This window comes from Sminthopsis crassicaudata, chromosome 1 (assembly GCF_048593235.1).
Source record: "Sminthopsis crassicaudata isolate SCR6 chromosome 1, ASM4859323v1, whole genome shotgun sequence".
NCBI classification, from domain to species: domain Eukaryota; kingdom Metazoa; phylum Chordata; class Mammalia; order Dasyuromorphia; family Dasyuridae; genus Sminthopsis; species Sminthopsis crassicaudata.
The window spans coordinates 46,469,580-46,486,206 of NC_133617.1; the positions used below are offsets into that span (position 1 = coordinate 46,469,580).

The 16,627-nt window shown below is 41.4% G+C and overlaps 1 protein-coding gene across 1 annotated transcript; it reads left to right on the forward strand.

Annotated features, from left to right (window-relative positions):
- The first annotated feature begins 10,442 nt into the window (after positions 1-10,442).
- On the forward strand, positions 10,443-11,739 carry RETN (resistin). The gene is made up of 4 exons (XM_074300856.1): positions 10,443-10,542; positions 10,738-10,878; positions 11,230-11,307; positions 11,504-11,739. Exons 2-4 carry the CDS (start codon positions 10,749-10,751, stop codon positions 11,632-11,634), a joined length of 339 nt encoding a protein of 112 aa, XP_074156957.1. The 5' UTR covers positions 10,443-10,542; positions 10,738-10,748; the 3' UTR covers positions 11,635-11,739.
- Positions 11,740-16,627: the final 4,888 nt, after the last annotated feature.

Consider the following 16,627-nt stretch of genomic DNA (forward strand, 5'->3'; position numbering starts at 1 on the left):
TCTAGAACACTGAAGAAATTGGTACCTTTTGTTTTTGTCATCTTCAGTCCCCTGTGTATTCTTCCCCCTGCCCTACCCAGAACTATTACGTACAATAATAGCATATATGTAGCATCTTAAGAGTTTGCAAAGTGCCTTACGATTTTTGATCTCATTTGATTCTCACAAACAACTCTAGGAATTAGGAGCCACTATTTCCTCCATTTTACAGCGAGGGAAGCAGAGGCAGAAAGGTTAAGTGACTTGTCTAGGGTCATATAGCTGGTGAGTGTCTGAGGCTGGTTTTGAACCAGCCCAGAACTCTTATCTACCATGTAGCTGATAACAACAACAAAAAATTACTTCAGCAAAACCAACCACTAACCAACACACTGACAGAGTCTAACTTAATTGACATCCATAGTCCCTCACCCCATTTTTCCCCAAACTTTCCCAATTCCCAACCCTTCCCCAGGGGAATGACATTGCCATAGTTGTACGCCTTAAGAGCATTGCTTTGTCATTTGGGAGAAAGATCAATTGGAGCGGGAGGAGTGACTGGAGGCAAAAGACCCCTTAAGAGATTAATACAATTTTCAGGGGAAAGGGATGAGGGTCTGAGCTAAGGCTGGGGCTTTGTGAGTGTAGAGAAGGGGATGATGGGAAGGAAATTCCGGACTAGAGGCAGGGTGGTGCCCTCAGAAGAAATGGGGAAGTTGAGAAGAAGGGCTAATTTAAGGGGGAAGATGATGACATCAGTTTTGCATAAGCTGAGTTTGAGTATCCCAGTAGGCGTTCAGAAATGTTAGGCTTCTCAGGGTAGATTTTAGAGCTGATTCCAAGGGTCTTGGAGACATCTACATGGACATGCTAAGTGAACTCATGAGATACCCAAGAGAGGGTAGCCTATACTCTGCTTTAGGAAAGTGTGTGTGCTTCCATTGTGCGGGGAAGAATCCTATGATCACTTCTACATGGGACAATGAGTAGAGAAAACAGGAAGACCTCAGAGACTTAACTGTGTGACCCTGGGCAATTCTCACTATTATTTTCATCTGTAAAATGGGCATCATTATAATCTACTTCACAGGGCTTCTATAAGGATCAAATGGACCGACACATAAAATACTTTGCAAACCTCGGTGTTTTCTATAAATTCTAATTAAGATTCCCTTGTTCTGAACTCATCCGTGGGACTTGAGAAGATATGTCACAGGGTCATTTTCACTTCTCCTTCACTAGCCAGCTGCTGTCAGCTGCTAAGTCCTTTTGATTCCCTCTTCACTACATAGATTCTCCTCTGCAATCACACTGGCAACCTATGGCAGAGCCTTCCAGGCTTATATTGGTCAGATCAGCCACAGTTGGACAAACTAATTTGGCTCTAACATAGTAACGTCATACTGGTCTTCTCTGAGAATGAAGGACAATAACTAAACAACCAATTTGACCCATATCACTTAGGGGGGCATGGCCATCAGGGCACTAACTTGTCAAAGAAGGGCAGACTGCGTGGCCAGTCAGTAAGCAGGAATTCTGGGAAGATGAAGACCTTTCTGAAGCCTCTGAGCCAGCCAGGGTTTTGAAAGATCCACCACTTTGTGATGGCATACCGGGAGTGGGCGATGAAGGATTGTCTTCTGCCAAAGCTTTCTGAAAGCATTAGTTCATTTCCTTGGAAAGATAAAATGCATGAATGGTTACCTCCACTATTACAGGGGACAGATTCCTCATCCTTTTACCTGAGCAGAAAGTAGTCTTTGGGGAGTTTTAACAACCTGTTTTATATTCTTTCTGTCCCATATGGCAGAAATAGAGCAAAACTATGTTTTCTGGAAAGTCATATGGAATGAGGGAGGAGGCTCAACTGTATTACAATTTATTGGAGTAGTGGATGAGGGAGATGGTAACTAAAGTTGTGATCGTTTTATGATCTGTTATAGACAAGTGAGTAATATTTTGAAAACTATGTTAAGTGAGGAGAGATCGGGGACAAGGTGAGGGGAGTGGGATGGGGAGAGAAGGCCTTGCATCTTAAAGCAAGAACAACTTCCTCAACTGCCTGCAACGCAGCATCAGTTTTTCTTCTGTGCACCCCTCCTACTAGACAGGTGAGCTACATATTCCCTCCATGCATTAACACATAGAGATCAAAACCCTTAGTTCATAAGGAAAGAAAGAAGAGGTTTCAGGCACTATTTTTGGGAGACAATCATGCTTAAGGGGTAGAAGATAAATGATAAACTAGCAAAGAAGATTGAGAAATGATCCAGTAGGAGGAGGATCAAGAAGCATCCACTAACTCCCTGCTATTTGCCAGGCACTGTGCTAAGCAGTGAGGCTACAAAGGAATTAACAGAAAAGCAAGTCCCTGCCTTTAAAGAGCCTTCAGTCTAATGAGGGAGACTACATGCTGTGTACAAACAGGATTTATGGAGAGCAAATTGGAGGGAATCTCAGAGGGCAGGCTTGAGCAGTGGAGGAGATTGGGCAAAGCTGCTAGTTTGTGGATTAATGGCTAAAACAGGCTAAAATGCCTTGAAACCCAGTACAACTTGTTACTACCTTCTAGAGGTCATTTTGAGGGAAATTTTTTACATGAAATTATTATTGAAATGGAAGCTTTAGTTTTCAAAGGAAGGGAAAGGCATAAACATTTAATAAGCGCCGCCTATATTATAGGTATTGTGCTAAGTGCTCTTCACAACCATCCTTCCAGGTAGATGCTGTTGTTATTTCTATCTTACAGATGAGAAAACTGAGGCAGATTAAGTGATTTGGACAGGGTCACAAATAGTAATTGTCTGAGGCCTAATCTGAACATACTCAGCTCTCTATTGTACCACCAGCAGCCTGTATTTCAAGGATCTCAGGTTTTACTGGGGTGACTTACCTGCTAAAAATATATAATATAGATGTATAATATAATATTAAAACAAATAAAAGCTTTGGTTTGGTAGATGATATCTGACAGAGGCTATGACCAGAAACCAAACCAAACCAAATTAAAAAAAAACAAAAAACAAATCAAAAACAAAAACCAAAATCAGATCCCCTCCCTGAAGCCATGCTCTGAAGAGAGAGGCTGACCCTCAGCCAAGAGATATACAGTTCAACAGTGGGATTATATCCAAAACCTTTTGAGCTCGTTAGGAAGGACTCCACTCAGACAGCTTTCATGATAATAAATGGAGCATAGTAATGGCAAAAGAGGGATGCATAGTGTTCAGAGACTATGGGAGGAAGGGATAGGCCCAACCTGAAGGAGAGACGGCCTGAAATGGACTTTCAAAGATGGAGAGGTGCTATGGTCCGGTCTAACTCCTCTGAAGAGCTCAGAATAAGTCTTTGTCAGGATAAGCAAAAGTTCTTGCCCCACATTGGGCGCCAACTGTAATGTGCTGTTGTCTCCAGACACTGCCAATCGCTCTCTGGGGGGAGATCTGCTGTGTCAACTCAAATATCTCGGACAGATTCTTCTTCCTATAGAGAACCGTTGTCTCCAGACAGTTGCCATTAACTGTTGTCCAGAGAAGTGACTTCCCTTCCTGCAGAGAGCCGCGTCAAGCCTGATGTAGCGCAGAGACTTCTCCTATCTCTGGAGTGCTGTCCTCTTTTATCCTCCCAGAGAATGGGCATGGGATAATGCAAGGGCTTCTGGGAAGAACCACTGCAACCAATGAGCTTGCTCCTCCCAAGCACACAAGCTCTTCCTTAGGAATTCACAAGTCAAACCACCAGGAAAGGCCAGAACTAGAGAATTGTTAAGTACCGACTTAGCACTTATTAAGAACCTAATATTTCATTATCTCATTAGCACTTAGTAAGAACCTAACATCTCCCCCTTTCTTTTGATTTAGAACATAGGGTGGTCATGACCTTGAAACATAAATCCATCAATGTGGGAGGCATTACACATAATTACATACATTACATAAGCACATAGTAACATAGGAACATAATACATGCTAGAAATATATAACAAATAACATGATCAAATAATATCTGCATGTTTGAAGACCGGGGTAGAGAAGATCATTTCTGGAATAGGACAAAATGAAAGATACTAAAATGGAATTGTTATCTTCTTGCTCCCTTACTTTCTATATCCAATCCATTGTTGTGTCTTGTCTGTCCCATCACCTCAACATCTCTGGGGCTTGTCCCTGCCTTTCCACTCACACAGTCACCACACTGGGCCAGATCCTCAATATTTTCCTCCTGGATTGTTCAGTAGCCTCCTAATTGTTTTCCTTGTCTCCAGTTTCTTCCTTCCTCAATTCATTCTACATACAGCTGTTAAAGTGACATTCTTCCCCCCCCATTTAATTTTTTTTCAATTACACATAAAGATAGTTTTTAACATTCACTTTTATGCGATTTTGAGTTCCAGTTTTTTCTCCCTCCCCAAGACAGCAAGCAATTATATAAATGTTATTATACATGTGCAATCATGTTACATATATTTCCACATTAATCATGCTGTAAAAGAAAAATCAGGACAGAAGGGAAAAACCACGAGAAAGAAAAAAACAAGGACAAAAAAAGTGGAAGTAGTATGCTTCGATCTGCATTCAGATTCTGGATGTGGTCAGCATTTTCTGTCTTGAATCTTTTGGAATTGTCTTGGATCATTTTATTGCTGAGAAGAGCCAAGTCTATCATAGTTGATCATCACACTATGTTGCTCTTATTAGGTACAATGTTGCTGTTGCTCTGTGCACTGCTCTTCTGGTTCTGCTCATTTTATTCAGCATTAGTTCATCTAAGTCTTTCCAGGATTTTTCTGCTCATCACTTCCTATAGCACAAAAATATTCCATTACATTCATATACCCAAAGTGATATTCTAAAAGGCCAGATCCGAATATGTCACTATGGTGCTCCAGAAGCATCAGTAGCTTCAGGATAAAGCCCAAACTTTTCTGTTTGGTATTTAAATCTCTCTGTAATTTGACTCCAACTTCTCTTTCCAAGAGGGTTACACATTACTCCCCCTTGTGTACCTTATACTGCAGCCAAACTGCAGTCCCATTTGCTGTCGCCCATTCACCATATTTGTCTCCTGCTTCTGTATCTTTGCACAGGTTGCCTGGAATGCTCTCCTTGTCTTCGAATATTGGAACCCCTAGTACCTTTTAAGACTGAGCTCAGGTACCATCTTCTTAAAAGGGCCTTTGTGGATGATATGATGGTATACTTAGAAAACTCCAGAGATTCTAATAAAAAGCTATTAGAAATAATTCACAACTTTACCAAAGTTGCTGGATACAAAATAAGTCATAAATCGTTATGCTGACATAAATCGTCAGCATTTTTATACATCACCAACAAAATGCAACAACAAGAGATACAAAGAGAAATTCCATTCCAAACAAATGTTGAGAGTATAAAGTATTTGGGAATCCATCTACCAAAGAATAGTCAGGAATTATATGAGAAAAATTACAAAACACTTGCCACAAAAATAAAGTCAGATTTAAATAATTAGAAAGACATTCAGTGCTCGAGGATAGGCCGAGCGAATATAATAAAGATGACAATACTCCCCAAACTAATCTATTTATTTAGTGCTATACCAATCAGACTCTCAAGAAACTATTTTAATGACCTAGAAAAAATCACAACAAAATTCATATGGAAGAATAAAAGGTCAAGAATTTCAAGGGAATTAATGAAAAAAAAAAGTCAGATGAAGGTGGTCTAAGTGTACCTGATCTAAAGCTATATTATAAAGCAGCAGTCACCAAAACCATTTGGTATTGGCTAAGAAATAGACCAGTCGATCAGTGGAATAGATTAGGAATACAGCACAAAATAGGGTACAACTATAGCAATCTAGTGTTTGATAAACCCAAAGATACCAAAGATTTTAGGGATAAAAATTCATTATTTGAAAAAAACTGTTGGGAAAACTGGAAATTAGTATGGCAGAAATTAGATATGGATCCACACTTAACACCATATACCAAGATAAGATCAAAATGGGTCCATGATTTAGGCACAAAGAATGAGATCATAAATAGATTAGAGGAACAGAGAATAGTCTACCTCTCAGACCTGTGGAGGAGGAAGGAATTTATGACTAGAGAAGAATTAGAAGTCATTATTGATCACAAAATAGAAGATTTTGATTACATCAAACTAAAAAGTTTCTGTACATACAATACTAATGCAAACAAGATTAGAAGGGAAATAACAAATTGGGAAAATATTTTTACAATTAAAGGTTCTGATAAAGGCCTCATTTCCAAAATATATAGAAAACTGACCCTAATTTATAAGAAATCAAACTATTCTCCAATTGATAAATGGTCAAAGGATAGGAACAGACAATTCTCAGATGATGAAATTGAAACTATATCCACTCATATAAAAGAGTGTTCCAAATCACTACTGATCAGAGAAATGCAAATTAAGACAACTCTGAGATACCACTACATACCTGTCAGATTGGCTAAGATGACAGGAACAAATAATGATGAATGTTGGAGGGGATGTGGGAAAACTGGGACACTGATGCATTGTTGGTGGAGTTGTGAAAGAATCCAGCCATTCTGGAGAGCAATCTGGAATTATGCCCAAAAAGTTATCAAACTGTGCATACCCTTTGATGCAGCAGTGCTACTACTGGGCTTATATCCCAAAGAAATACTAAAAAGGGGAAAGGGACCTGTCTGTGCCAAAATGTTTGTGGCTCTTTTTGTTGTAGCTAGAAACTGGAAAATGGAATGGATGTCCATCAATTGGAGAATGGTTGGGTAAATTATAGTATATGAAGGTTATGGAATATTATTGCTCTGTAGAAATGACCAGCAGGAGGAATACAGAGAGGCTTGGAGAGACTTACATCAACTGATGCTGAGTGAAATGAGCAGAACCAGATTCAACTGTATGAAGACGTATTCTGATGGAAGTGGATATCTTCAACATAAAGAAGATCCAACTCACTTCCAGTTGATCAATGATGGACAGAAACAACTACACCCAGAGAAGGAACACTGGGAATTGAATGTAAACTGTTAGCACTACTGTCTATCTACCCAGGTTACTTATATCTTTTCTTAACGTGCAACAAGAAAATTGGATTTACACACATATATTGTATCTAGGTTATACTATAACACATTTAATATGTATGGGATTGCCTGTCATCTAGGGGAGGGGGTAGAAGGAGGGAGGGAGGGAGGGGAAAATTTGGAAAAATGAATACAAGGGATAATGTTATAAAAAAAATTACTCATGCATATGTACTGTCAAAAACATTTATAATTATAAAATTAATTTTAAATAAATAAATAAAAATAATTTAAAAAAAAGGGGGGGGCCTTTGTGGCTTTCCCCAGTACATTCCAATCAATCAGTTGTTTAGTCACCAAGCATTTCTTGAGCACCTTCTATGTGATAACCACTGAGGATTGTTGTTGTTTGACCTTCATTTTCAAATTGATATTTGGGATGGAAGTAGATTGGATTTAAGTGAGGGAAGGCAGTGCAAGGTTATCTGCTTCAATTTCCCCTCCACAGCCCTCTGGGTTTGCAGGTCAGGATGACTGGAGATGGGCCTGGATGCAGGGGGAGACCTGTTAAGGTTTGACTGAGGCAATGACCAATTAGTATTTCCAGACTAGGTAAGAAATGGTTCCTAGAAGATCTGGATTCAAGTCTCTCTTTTGCTATAAACTGGCTGTGCAACACTAATGGTATTATTGACCTCTCAGAGTTCTAAGCAACTCTTGACAGTGGTTCTCCAAGAATAGTCAGGAACCTCTAAGGGGTTCCAAGACCCTTTCTGGAGGTCCATGAGTTTAAAACTATTTTCATAATTTTGAGAAATGGCCTATTATTCATTCCTTTGTTGTTTGTCCTTTGTTCTTGAAGAGGACCACAATATCAGGTTGATGTAAGGACTTGAAAATGGATTGGATTTAAGTGAGGGAAGGCTTCCAGAATCATCAGCCTCTCTCCTCCAGAGCCATTTGGGTCCAAGGGCTTATAGAAAGGATTCCATGACAGAATCTGCTACAGCCAGAGAAGGAACACTGGGAATTGAGTGTAAACTGTTTGCATTTTTATTTTTTGTCCCAGGTTATTTTTACCTTCTAAATCCAATTCTCTCTGTGCAACAAGAAATTTGGCTCTGCACACATATATTGTATTTAGGATACACTGTAGCACATTTAACATGTATGGGACTGCCTGCCATCTAGGGGAGAGGGTGGGGGGAAGGAGGGGAAAATTCAGAATAAAAGTGACTACATGGGATAATGTTGTAAAACATGACCCATGCATATGTACTGTCAAAAAATTATAATTATAAAATTAATAAAAAAAAATAAAAAAAGAGAAAGGATTCCATGTTTAATTACTGATTGACCTCTGAATATACTGGAAGTTTTTGTGTACTCAACAACTGACTTGTTTAGGGTTAAAAGAGCAAAGTTAGCAAACTTCATCTAATTCAGGTATTTAAGATGAATGAATTTTACCAACCACAATGTCCTTGTTTGTTAGGGGAGGAGTGATAGTGCAGACTACCCATGGATTGATTGCCCCTGAGATTTTCCTGGGGTTGCTAGATGGTGCCATAGTGCATAGAACACCAGATCTGGAGTCAGGAAGACGCATCTTAAATTCAAATCCTGTCTCAGATACTTACTATCTGTGACCCTGGGCAAGTCACTTCACCCTCTTTGCCTCAGTTTCCTCATGTGTAAAATGAGCTGGAGAAGGAAATGGCTAATTTCTCCAACTATCTTTACCAAGAAAGCCCCAATGGGGTTCATGAAGAGGGGAACACAATTTAAAAATGACTGAACAAAATAAAATATTTTCCTCCCAATCTCCGTGAATCTGTTCAGCAACAAGAAGTAGATCAAAGGGCAAAAATCCAAGAAGTCTGAACTCTTCACTGGGGTACACATCCCATTGCATAACCAAGCCACTGTGCACTTTTGTTTCCTGCTGAAGCTGTAGGTGGGGGGAGCCACATACTTTTGTGCCTGTTTATTAGTAGCAATCAGCCTGACCTGTGATTCTTCTAGCTCTTATTTTCCTTCTTAGCCACTCTTTCACATGAATAATACCGATATTTTAACTTCTGATACTATAAATATTGCTAGAAGTAACCCACATTAACAAAAGTTCCTGATAGGGGCCGGAGGTAATGTTTAACAATTCAGAGAGTAAAGGAGGCCTGAGACCAACAAGTTTGAGAATTGCTCAAGATTATAAATTATAAATTGCAAGGAAATGCTGATCTGTATTGATGGAGAGTCACTTTATCTGGGAGGGTCCAGTCCCTATCCCTATATCTATCTGCCCTTTACTGGGAACTTGTTCCCTGCTATCCTCCCATGGAATATAAGTTTGTTAAGGGCAGTGAAGTTCTGTAGAAAGAGTGTTGACTTTGGAGCCAAGAGGATCTGGGATCAAATTGTGCCTTTGACACTTATTATCTAGGGCAAGCCTCTTGTCTCAGTGTCTTCTTCTGTAAAATGAGGGGCTTAGGGTAGACAGCTTCTTAGGTCCTTCCAGCTCTAATCTATGATCCTATGTGCCTGGCTCACAGCAATCGTTACTAACTGCTTGTTTGGTTATTGATGGTTGTTTAATTGTGGCTGGCTTGGTGACCTTGCAGCTGGTACTTTCCCTGGGATTTTCTTGGCAGAGATGTTGAAGTGGTGTGCCATTTCCTTCTCTACCTCATTATATAGATGGGGAAACCGAGGCAAACAGGGTAAAGTGACTTGCCCAGGCTCACACAGCTAGTAAGTGTTTGAGGCTGGATTTGAACTCAGGTTTTAGTAATTTCAGGTCCCGTGTAGAGGGCAGAAAGACTTCGAATGCCAACGAGTGCGGATCACAGGGGTGTATGAGTGGGCGGGCAGGTGGCTGGGGAGGGGGGTGTCAGAGTACTAAAGATGTAGAGTTAGTTCATCCCAAAGGTAGGGCAGGTCAATTTCACCTTCCTTTCCTCAAGCCCTCAGACCCTGATTGCTCCCAAACTCCCTTGCTCCTCCACCCCCCCCCTTCCCAGTCCTCAGCTTCCATCCCTGAGGCAGGTGCTGACACTCCCCACAAAGATTGAAGAGAAGAAACAACTGACTGAGATTCAGCCCTCCCCCAAGGGAAAGAGAGCTGCTTAAGTGACATGATGGCTTATTTGCCCAGAGGATTCATATTGTTGGTAGGATTTCAGGTAGAGTCATTTGCCAGAGGGGGAGAGATCTTAGGGCACTGGGTGCTCTCTTGGGATCCAAAAGCACTCCCTGCCCCAGGGAGACACTCTACTCCAGCCTCTCTATCCAACCAAGCTCTGCCCCCCCCACCAGCCTCGGGGGTCTATGCTGTTGGGAAACCAAAGGCCTAGAGCCAGAATTGGAAGCCTCACTTGCCCAAGACCGGAAACCACAGTCAGCATTTCTTCTTTTGGGAGATGGAGAAGGGTGGGGAGAGGTTGAGGGTGGGGAAGAGGAGGGGAAGGAGGGTATACTGGCTTCTTGGAGGGCCTGTCATCTCAGAGTCTGGCAGACCATCATCAACACCTCAGATCTGCTCAAAGGTGAGAGCTATTCCTCTTTCCTACTCTGCTTGCCCCCCACTTCCCCTGCCAAAACGCCAGGGCCCCATCTCTGAAAGCTGCTAGGTTGATTTATAGAAAAAACCCAGATGTCCCAGCCCTGGTCCTAAATCTAGTGAGGGCCAGGTCTCCTAGTTTTCATTGGGATGGCTGATTCCAAATTTCTCTTCTCTCCAGGAGCCAGTGGGATGATGACTGCTTCCATCTGCCTCTTCCTCATCTTCCTCATCCTTCCTGAACAGTTGGTCTTAGGACAGTCTCAACGTCCCCTCGATGATCTCTTAAACAAGAAGATCGAGGAGCAGGCCAGCTCCTATGGTACCATAGCCCCAGGATGTGGATAGACTCCAACCTTGACCCTCATCCCAGATCCACATCTGACCTCCCTCTTGACCCAACCCTGGCCCCTTACCCCAAATCTAATCCCAAACTAAGCTGAACTAGACCCTTCCACTTAGCCTGACTTGTCAGGATCTGCCTGCTCGTTCTTCCTCTGACCACTGGACTCAGAGGCCGTTGGAGTAGGTTCCAATGGCAAGGGGAAGGGACCCAGCCATAGATTTGGGAAGATCTGGGAGCTCCCTGGCTGGCACCAAAGGGGAATCATCTTGGTCCAGGAGAAGGCTGGACAGGAATCTTACAATCTTGTTCTTCTTTGTAATGGTTCAGTGCTGGCCACTCTTCAAAAGCTTCAATTGATCTGCTCCAGTGTGACTTCTCGGGGTGCTCTAGCCAACTGCCCCTCAGGTGAGTTTGGAATCTAATGTTCTAGCCCCAGCTCCCCCTGCCCCCTTTAGCCCCCAGTCATCTGGCATCTAGGGCTCAGTACTCTCTACCCAAAGGACAACAGTTTCCTTCTCCTCCAGGACCATGGTGTCAAAACTTCAGTTTTCCTCCCTACCCAGGATTCCAGAGTCTAAGCTTCAGACTCTCTTTTCCTTAGGGTCCACTGTCACGGGCTGTTCATGTGGCTCAGCGTGTGGCTCCTGGGATGTTCGTGGGACCACCACTTGTCACTGTCAATGTGCTGGAATGGACTGGACTAGTGCCCGCTGCTGCAGGTTTGGGAACTGATGAGCCAAGACAGATTCTTTTCTTGCTTTCTTCCCACCAAATCCTTCTTGAGTGTGACCTGCTCCCAGGAGTCAAAGCTGGAGAATTAAATGATTGTGGCATGTGGTCAGAGCGTCTGGAGTGATTCTCTAGGGGTAGGATGGGGTCTGCCCAAATTTCTGCTCAGCCCTCTTCCTCTATACCTTAATGTTTCTGTTGGCCCCAACCAGGGAGGTTCCCAGAATTTCAGGCACTGCTAATGGGGAGCATCTGACATGCTAGGATATTGAAGGAACTGGGAGGTAAAGTCTGAGCCTGGATCCCTGGTCTTTGGGAAAGGACCTTGACAAGTAGAAGTTTGTCTGGGAGTATTCTAGGAACAATTATTTCCTCCCCCTCCCATCTCCACAGGAGGACTTTCTAGTTGGGGGTTATGGATCCCAGAGAGGGTGGGCTTAGGGAGCTGTCTATGAACTCATGCAGGGGAAAATATGGAGGCTGAACCAGTTCAGGGTTATCTGGAGCTCTTTTGTTCCCCTTGGCCCACAGCCCACCAGGGAACTTGGACCATCGCCAAAGCTATGTTTCTGCAACTTTGTGGTTCACTTTGTTTACTGTCCAGCTGGGCAGTTCATGTGTAAAGTGATCAGCTTGTGTCAAGTATCAGACTTGGGGATGGACTCCTGGGTTGTGTGCACAGGAAAGATGGGGGTTAGACATCCAGGTCTTGTGAGGGAGCATAGGATAGAGCAGATGATGAAGGAAAGGAAGAACTTCTGATGGATCGGTCCTAGTCTCAGTCACTCAGTTCATGTGACCACTCTTTAAAAATACTATTTTCTTTTTCTAAATATTGGCAAAGATAGTTTCCAACATTCACCTTTGCAAAATCTTGTCTTCCAAATTTTTGTCTCTCTCTCTTCCCTTTCCCTGCCCTAGATGACAAACAATATGATATAGGTTAAACATGTGCAGTTCTTCTATTTCCATATTCATCAGCTGTGCAAGGAAAATCAGATCAGAAAAAAACACGAGAAAGAAAAAAAAAAGCAAACAACAACAAAAAGTTGAAAAATCCTATGTTTTGACTCATGTTCAGTCTCCATATTTCTTTCTCTGGATGTCATTGGCTCTTCCCATCACAAGTCTATTGGAATTGCCCTGAATCATTTCAGACAATTCACTCTTGACTATGATGGCTCTTCTTTCTCTCAGCTCCTACAGTGCTGTACCCCATCACCCTGGGCTCCGTAGGTGAACTCCCTCTCTGTCCCTGAAGCCTCCAGCTCTGGAAAGTTCCCCAGAATCATAGGGTATCTTCCATCCTTGGTGTCCAAAGGTCCAGTGTCAAGGAGCCCCAGTGAACTAGTTTTGAATGGTCTCGGTGTTATTAGTCTCTTCCTAGTTTGAACAAATTTTTCTCCTTTCCTTGGAGTGCCTGACCTCCAGCATCTTCAGTACTTAGGGCCCTGTTCATCCCTCTTTTTGGATGGAATTTCTCTGCCCTTTCTCCTCTTTCCCAAAGGGAAATGGGTTCTATTAGGACATTGATGGATTGGGGGGACCAAAAGATCTGTGCCCTGAGTAAAGATCTGTACCTTGGGTCCAAGCCTGGATGGCTCTTCCATGTCTCTGGATGATAGTCATAATTTACCCATAATTCATAGTTATTGCACAGAAACTAGACACCTGTTTCTATATGCTTCACATATCTGTACACAGAATTAAACATTTTCCCAGACTGTCCTCCCCATTCTATGCTGTCACTGGTGCTGAAGTTAAAGAGGGGAGAGGATGGGAAAGGGAGATTGGATATCTGGGATTGGGGGCAATCTCCTGCTCCTACAGGTTTGACTTCACTTCTTGTATGGCTTCTCTTTTCATGACCCACAAGACCAATAAAAATTCAGGAGTCATCAGCCCCTCAACTCCAATCCCACTTCCCTGACCTAAACCATTGAACACCCTATCATGGGAGGATAGACATAATGCCTACACAGGGTAGGGAAGAGAGAAGCTAAGGGCAGGACAGCTGGTGGAGGTGGGTCTCATAAGGATAGAATATGAATCAGTGGGAACAGAAGTGAAGGGTCCCAAAAGATCAAGATTGAATTTATTGAGACCAGGGATAGAAGGATCCAGGACATATGGATTACCGACAGAATAGGAATAGGCAAGTAAAATGAAAAGAGAGAGAAGCAGCATGATTACAGAAAATGCCAAAGTGAATTTGAGTGGGGAAGCCATGACAAGTCAAAGTGAAAGAGTGAATCTTTTTCCAGCCCAGGGCAATTGAAGGAGAGAGAGAGAGAGAGACGAGAGAGAGAGAGAGAGGAGAGAGAGAGAGAGAGAGAGAGAGAGAGAGAGAGAGAGAGAGAGAGAGAAGGAGAGAGAGAGACAAGAGAGTGAGAGAGAGAGAGAGAGAGAGAGAGAGAGAGAGACAGAGGAGAGAGAGAGAGAGACAGAGAGGAGAGGACAGAGAGAGAGACAGAGAGAGAGACAGAGAATCAGACAGAGAGAGACAGAGAGAGAGAGAGAGAGACAGAGAGAGACAGAAAGAGGCCCGAGACACAAATGAGAGAGACACACAGAGAGAGACAGAGAGACAGAGAGTCAGGGAGAGAGACAGAGAGTCAGGGAGAGAAAGAGAGAGAGAGAGAGAGAGGAGATGAGAGAGAGGAGAAGAGAGAGAAGAGAGAGAGAGACGGAGAGAGAGAGAGAGAGAGAGAGAGAGAGAAAGAGAGAGAGAGAGAGAGAGAGAGAGAGAGAGAGAGAGGAGAGAGAGAGAGAGAGAGAGAGAGAGAGAGAGAGAGAAAGAGAGAGAGAGAGAGAGATCTGTAGCTTTTGGGTAGCGAACAGACAAGTGCCTAGGGATGGTGAAGGAATTAACAGTTGCTCAGAAAGAGATCACAGGGAACCTGGTTACAGGATTAGGTGCTATCAGGTAGCTCTGTTACCCATAACCCAGTTCTAGGTCATAGTTCCAGAGAGATGGAAGTTATGAGGGAACAGCGTCCCAATGTGTATAGAGCAGAGTTCAGCCTAGGAGGACAATAGCCAGATTACTCCTTAGACTATGCCGCATTGGAAAAAACAAAAACTTATAGGACCCCCCCCCCCCAGATCAAGCTATGAAAGCAACATAAATACAAAAAAAACAAAACAAATTGCAGAAGCTTAGGCTACTCATATCCCATTCTCTTGCCCCACCCCCAATCTCCAGGTGGGGCACATCCTAACTTGAATATAAAAGTCCAAGTCAAGAATATAACATAAAGTCAAGAAATAGGCTGGAAAATTAATAAAACAAACAACAAACAAACAAACTGGCCAGAAAAAGTTTCTATGGTGACAGGAAAGTTCAAGATACAAATTCAGAACAAGTAAATGACCTGAAAGTTTCTATAAGTAAAGCTTAAACTATATATGAACTCAAGAAGAATTCTTAGAAGACCTAAAGAGATTTTTGAGACACAGCAGAAAAAAATTATTAAAAGTCAAACAAGAGTGTGTAGATGAAAAGTTGGGGAAAGAAGTGAGAGCTATGCAAGAAAATGATTAAAAGAGGATTAATAGCTCTGAAAAAGAGGCACAAAAATGCTGAATAAAAAAACAAGCCCAAAATAGCTTTTACAGTGGAGGGGGAGATAATAGAGTGGTGCTGAGCAATGTTTGATCCTTACTTCCACCAGAACTGGCTCAAAGAGGAAATAACATAAACAGAAATTGTTCTTACCCTACAGGGCAACAGGGGAGAATGGGGCAAGAGAAGGGAGGATTTAGAAATAGGAAGGAGAACTGGGGGAGGTAGTAGAGAGAAGCAAAATAGTTTTGAGGAGGAACAAGGTGAAAGGAGAGAGAAGAATAAATAGAATGGAGGGGAAAGCAGATAATCAGAACTGTGAATATGAATGCTTTGAACTCACTCTTAAAACAGAAACACATACATTGTGTTTACAAGAAACCCACTTGAACACCCCTCCCACACACACACAGTACACAGAATATAGGCAGAGCAAGATTCTACTATGTTTCAACTCAAGTAAAAAAAAAAATCATGATCTCAGACAAACAAAAGCAAAAGCAGATCTAATTAAAAGAGGTAAACAGGGAAAGTACATTTTGTTAAAAGGTACCATAAAAATGAAGTAATATTGATACTGAACATATACATCAAATACTATGGCATCCAAATTCTTAAAGGAAAGATTAAATGAGTTACAAGAAGAAATAGTAAAACTACCCTACTGAGGGACCTCAACTTTCCCTTCAGAACTAGATTAATCTAACAAAAAAAAATAATAAGAAGGACGTTAAAGGGATGAATAGAATTTTAGAAAAGCTAAATATAATAGAAAATTGATGTGAATAGAAAGGAATATACTTTTTTCTCAGTAGTACATGGCACTTAAAGAAAAATTGCTCATATATTAGTACATAAAAATTTTTATAAACAAACGCAGAAAGCATAAATATTAAATGCATCCTTTTCAGATCATAATGTATAATAAAGCATTATAAATAAATGCATAAATCATAAACAACATTATATTTAATAAAGGGCCATGGAAACAGACTAAAATTAATTGGAAACTAAGTAATGTAATTCGAAAGAATAAATAGGTCAAAAAACAAATCATAAGAACAATCAATATTTTCATCAAAGACAATGACTATGAGACAACATACCAAAATTCATGGGATGTAGCTAAAACAGTGCTTCAGGGAAAATTTGTATCTCTAAATGCTTATATAAACAAAATAGAGAATGAACAGATCAATGGATTGGGTATGTAACAAAAAGAAATAGAAAATAACAAGTAAAAAATCCCTAATTAAACACTAAATTGACAACTCTGAAAATTAAAGGAGAATTTAATAAAACTGAAACTAAGAAAATCATTGAACTAATAAATCAAATTAAAGCTGGTTTTATAAAAAAACAAACAACTAGATTAAGCCATAGTTAATTTGATGTTTTAAAAAGATAGAAGAAAAGCAAATTACCAGTATC

Coding starts and splice junctions, on each gene's coding strand:
- RETN (XM_074300856.1), top strand. CDS start 10,749: ATGATGACTGCTTCCATCTGCCTCTTCCTCATCTTCCTCATCCTTCCT. Junction 10,879..11,229: donor GGAGCAGGCCAGCTCCTATG/GTACCATAGCCC, acceptor GTAATGGTTCAG/TGCTGGCCACTCTTCAAAAG. Junction 11,308..11,503: donor TCTAGCCAACTGCCCCTCAG/GTGAGTTTGGAA, acceptor TCTTTTCCTTAG/GGTCCACTGTCACGGGCTGT.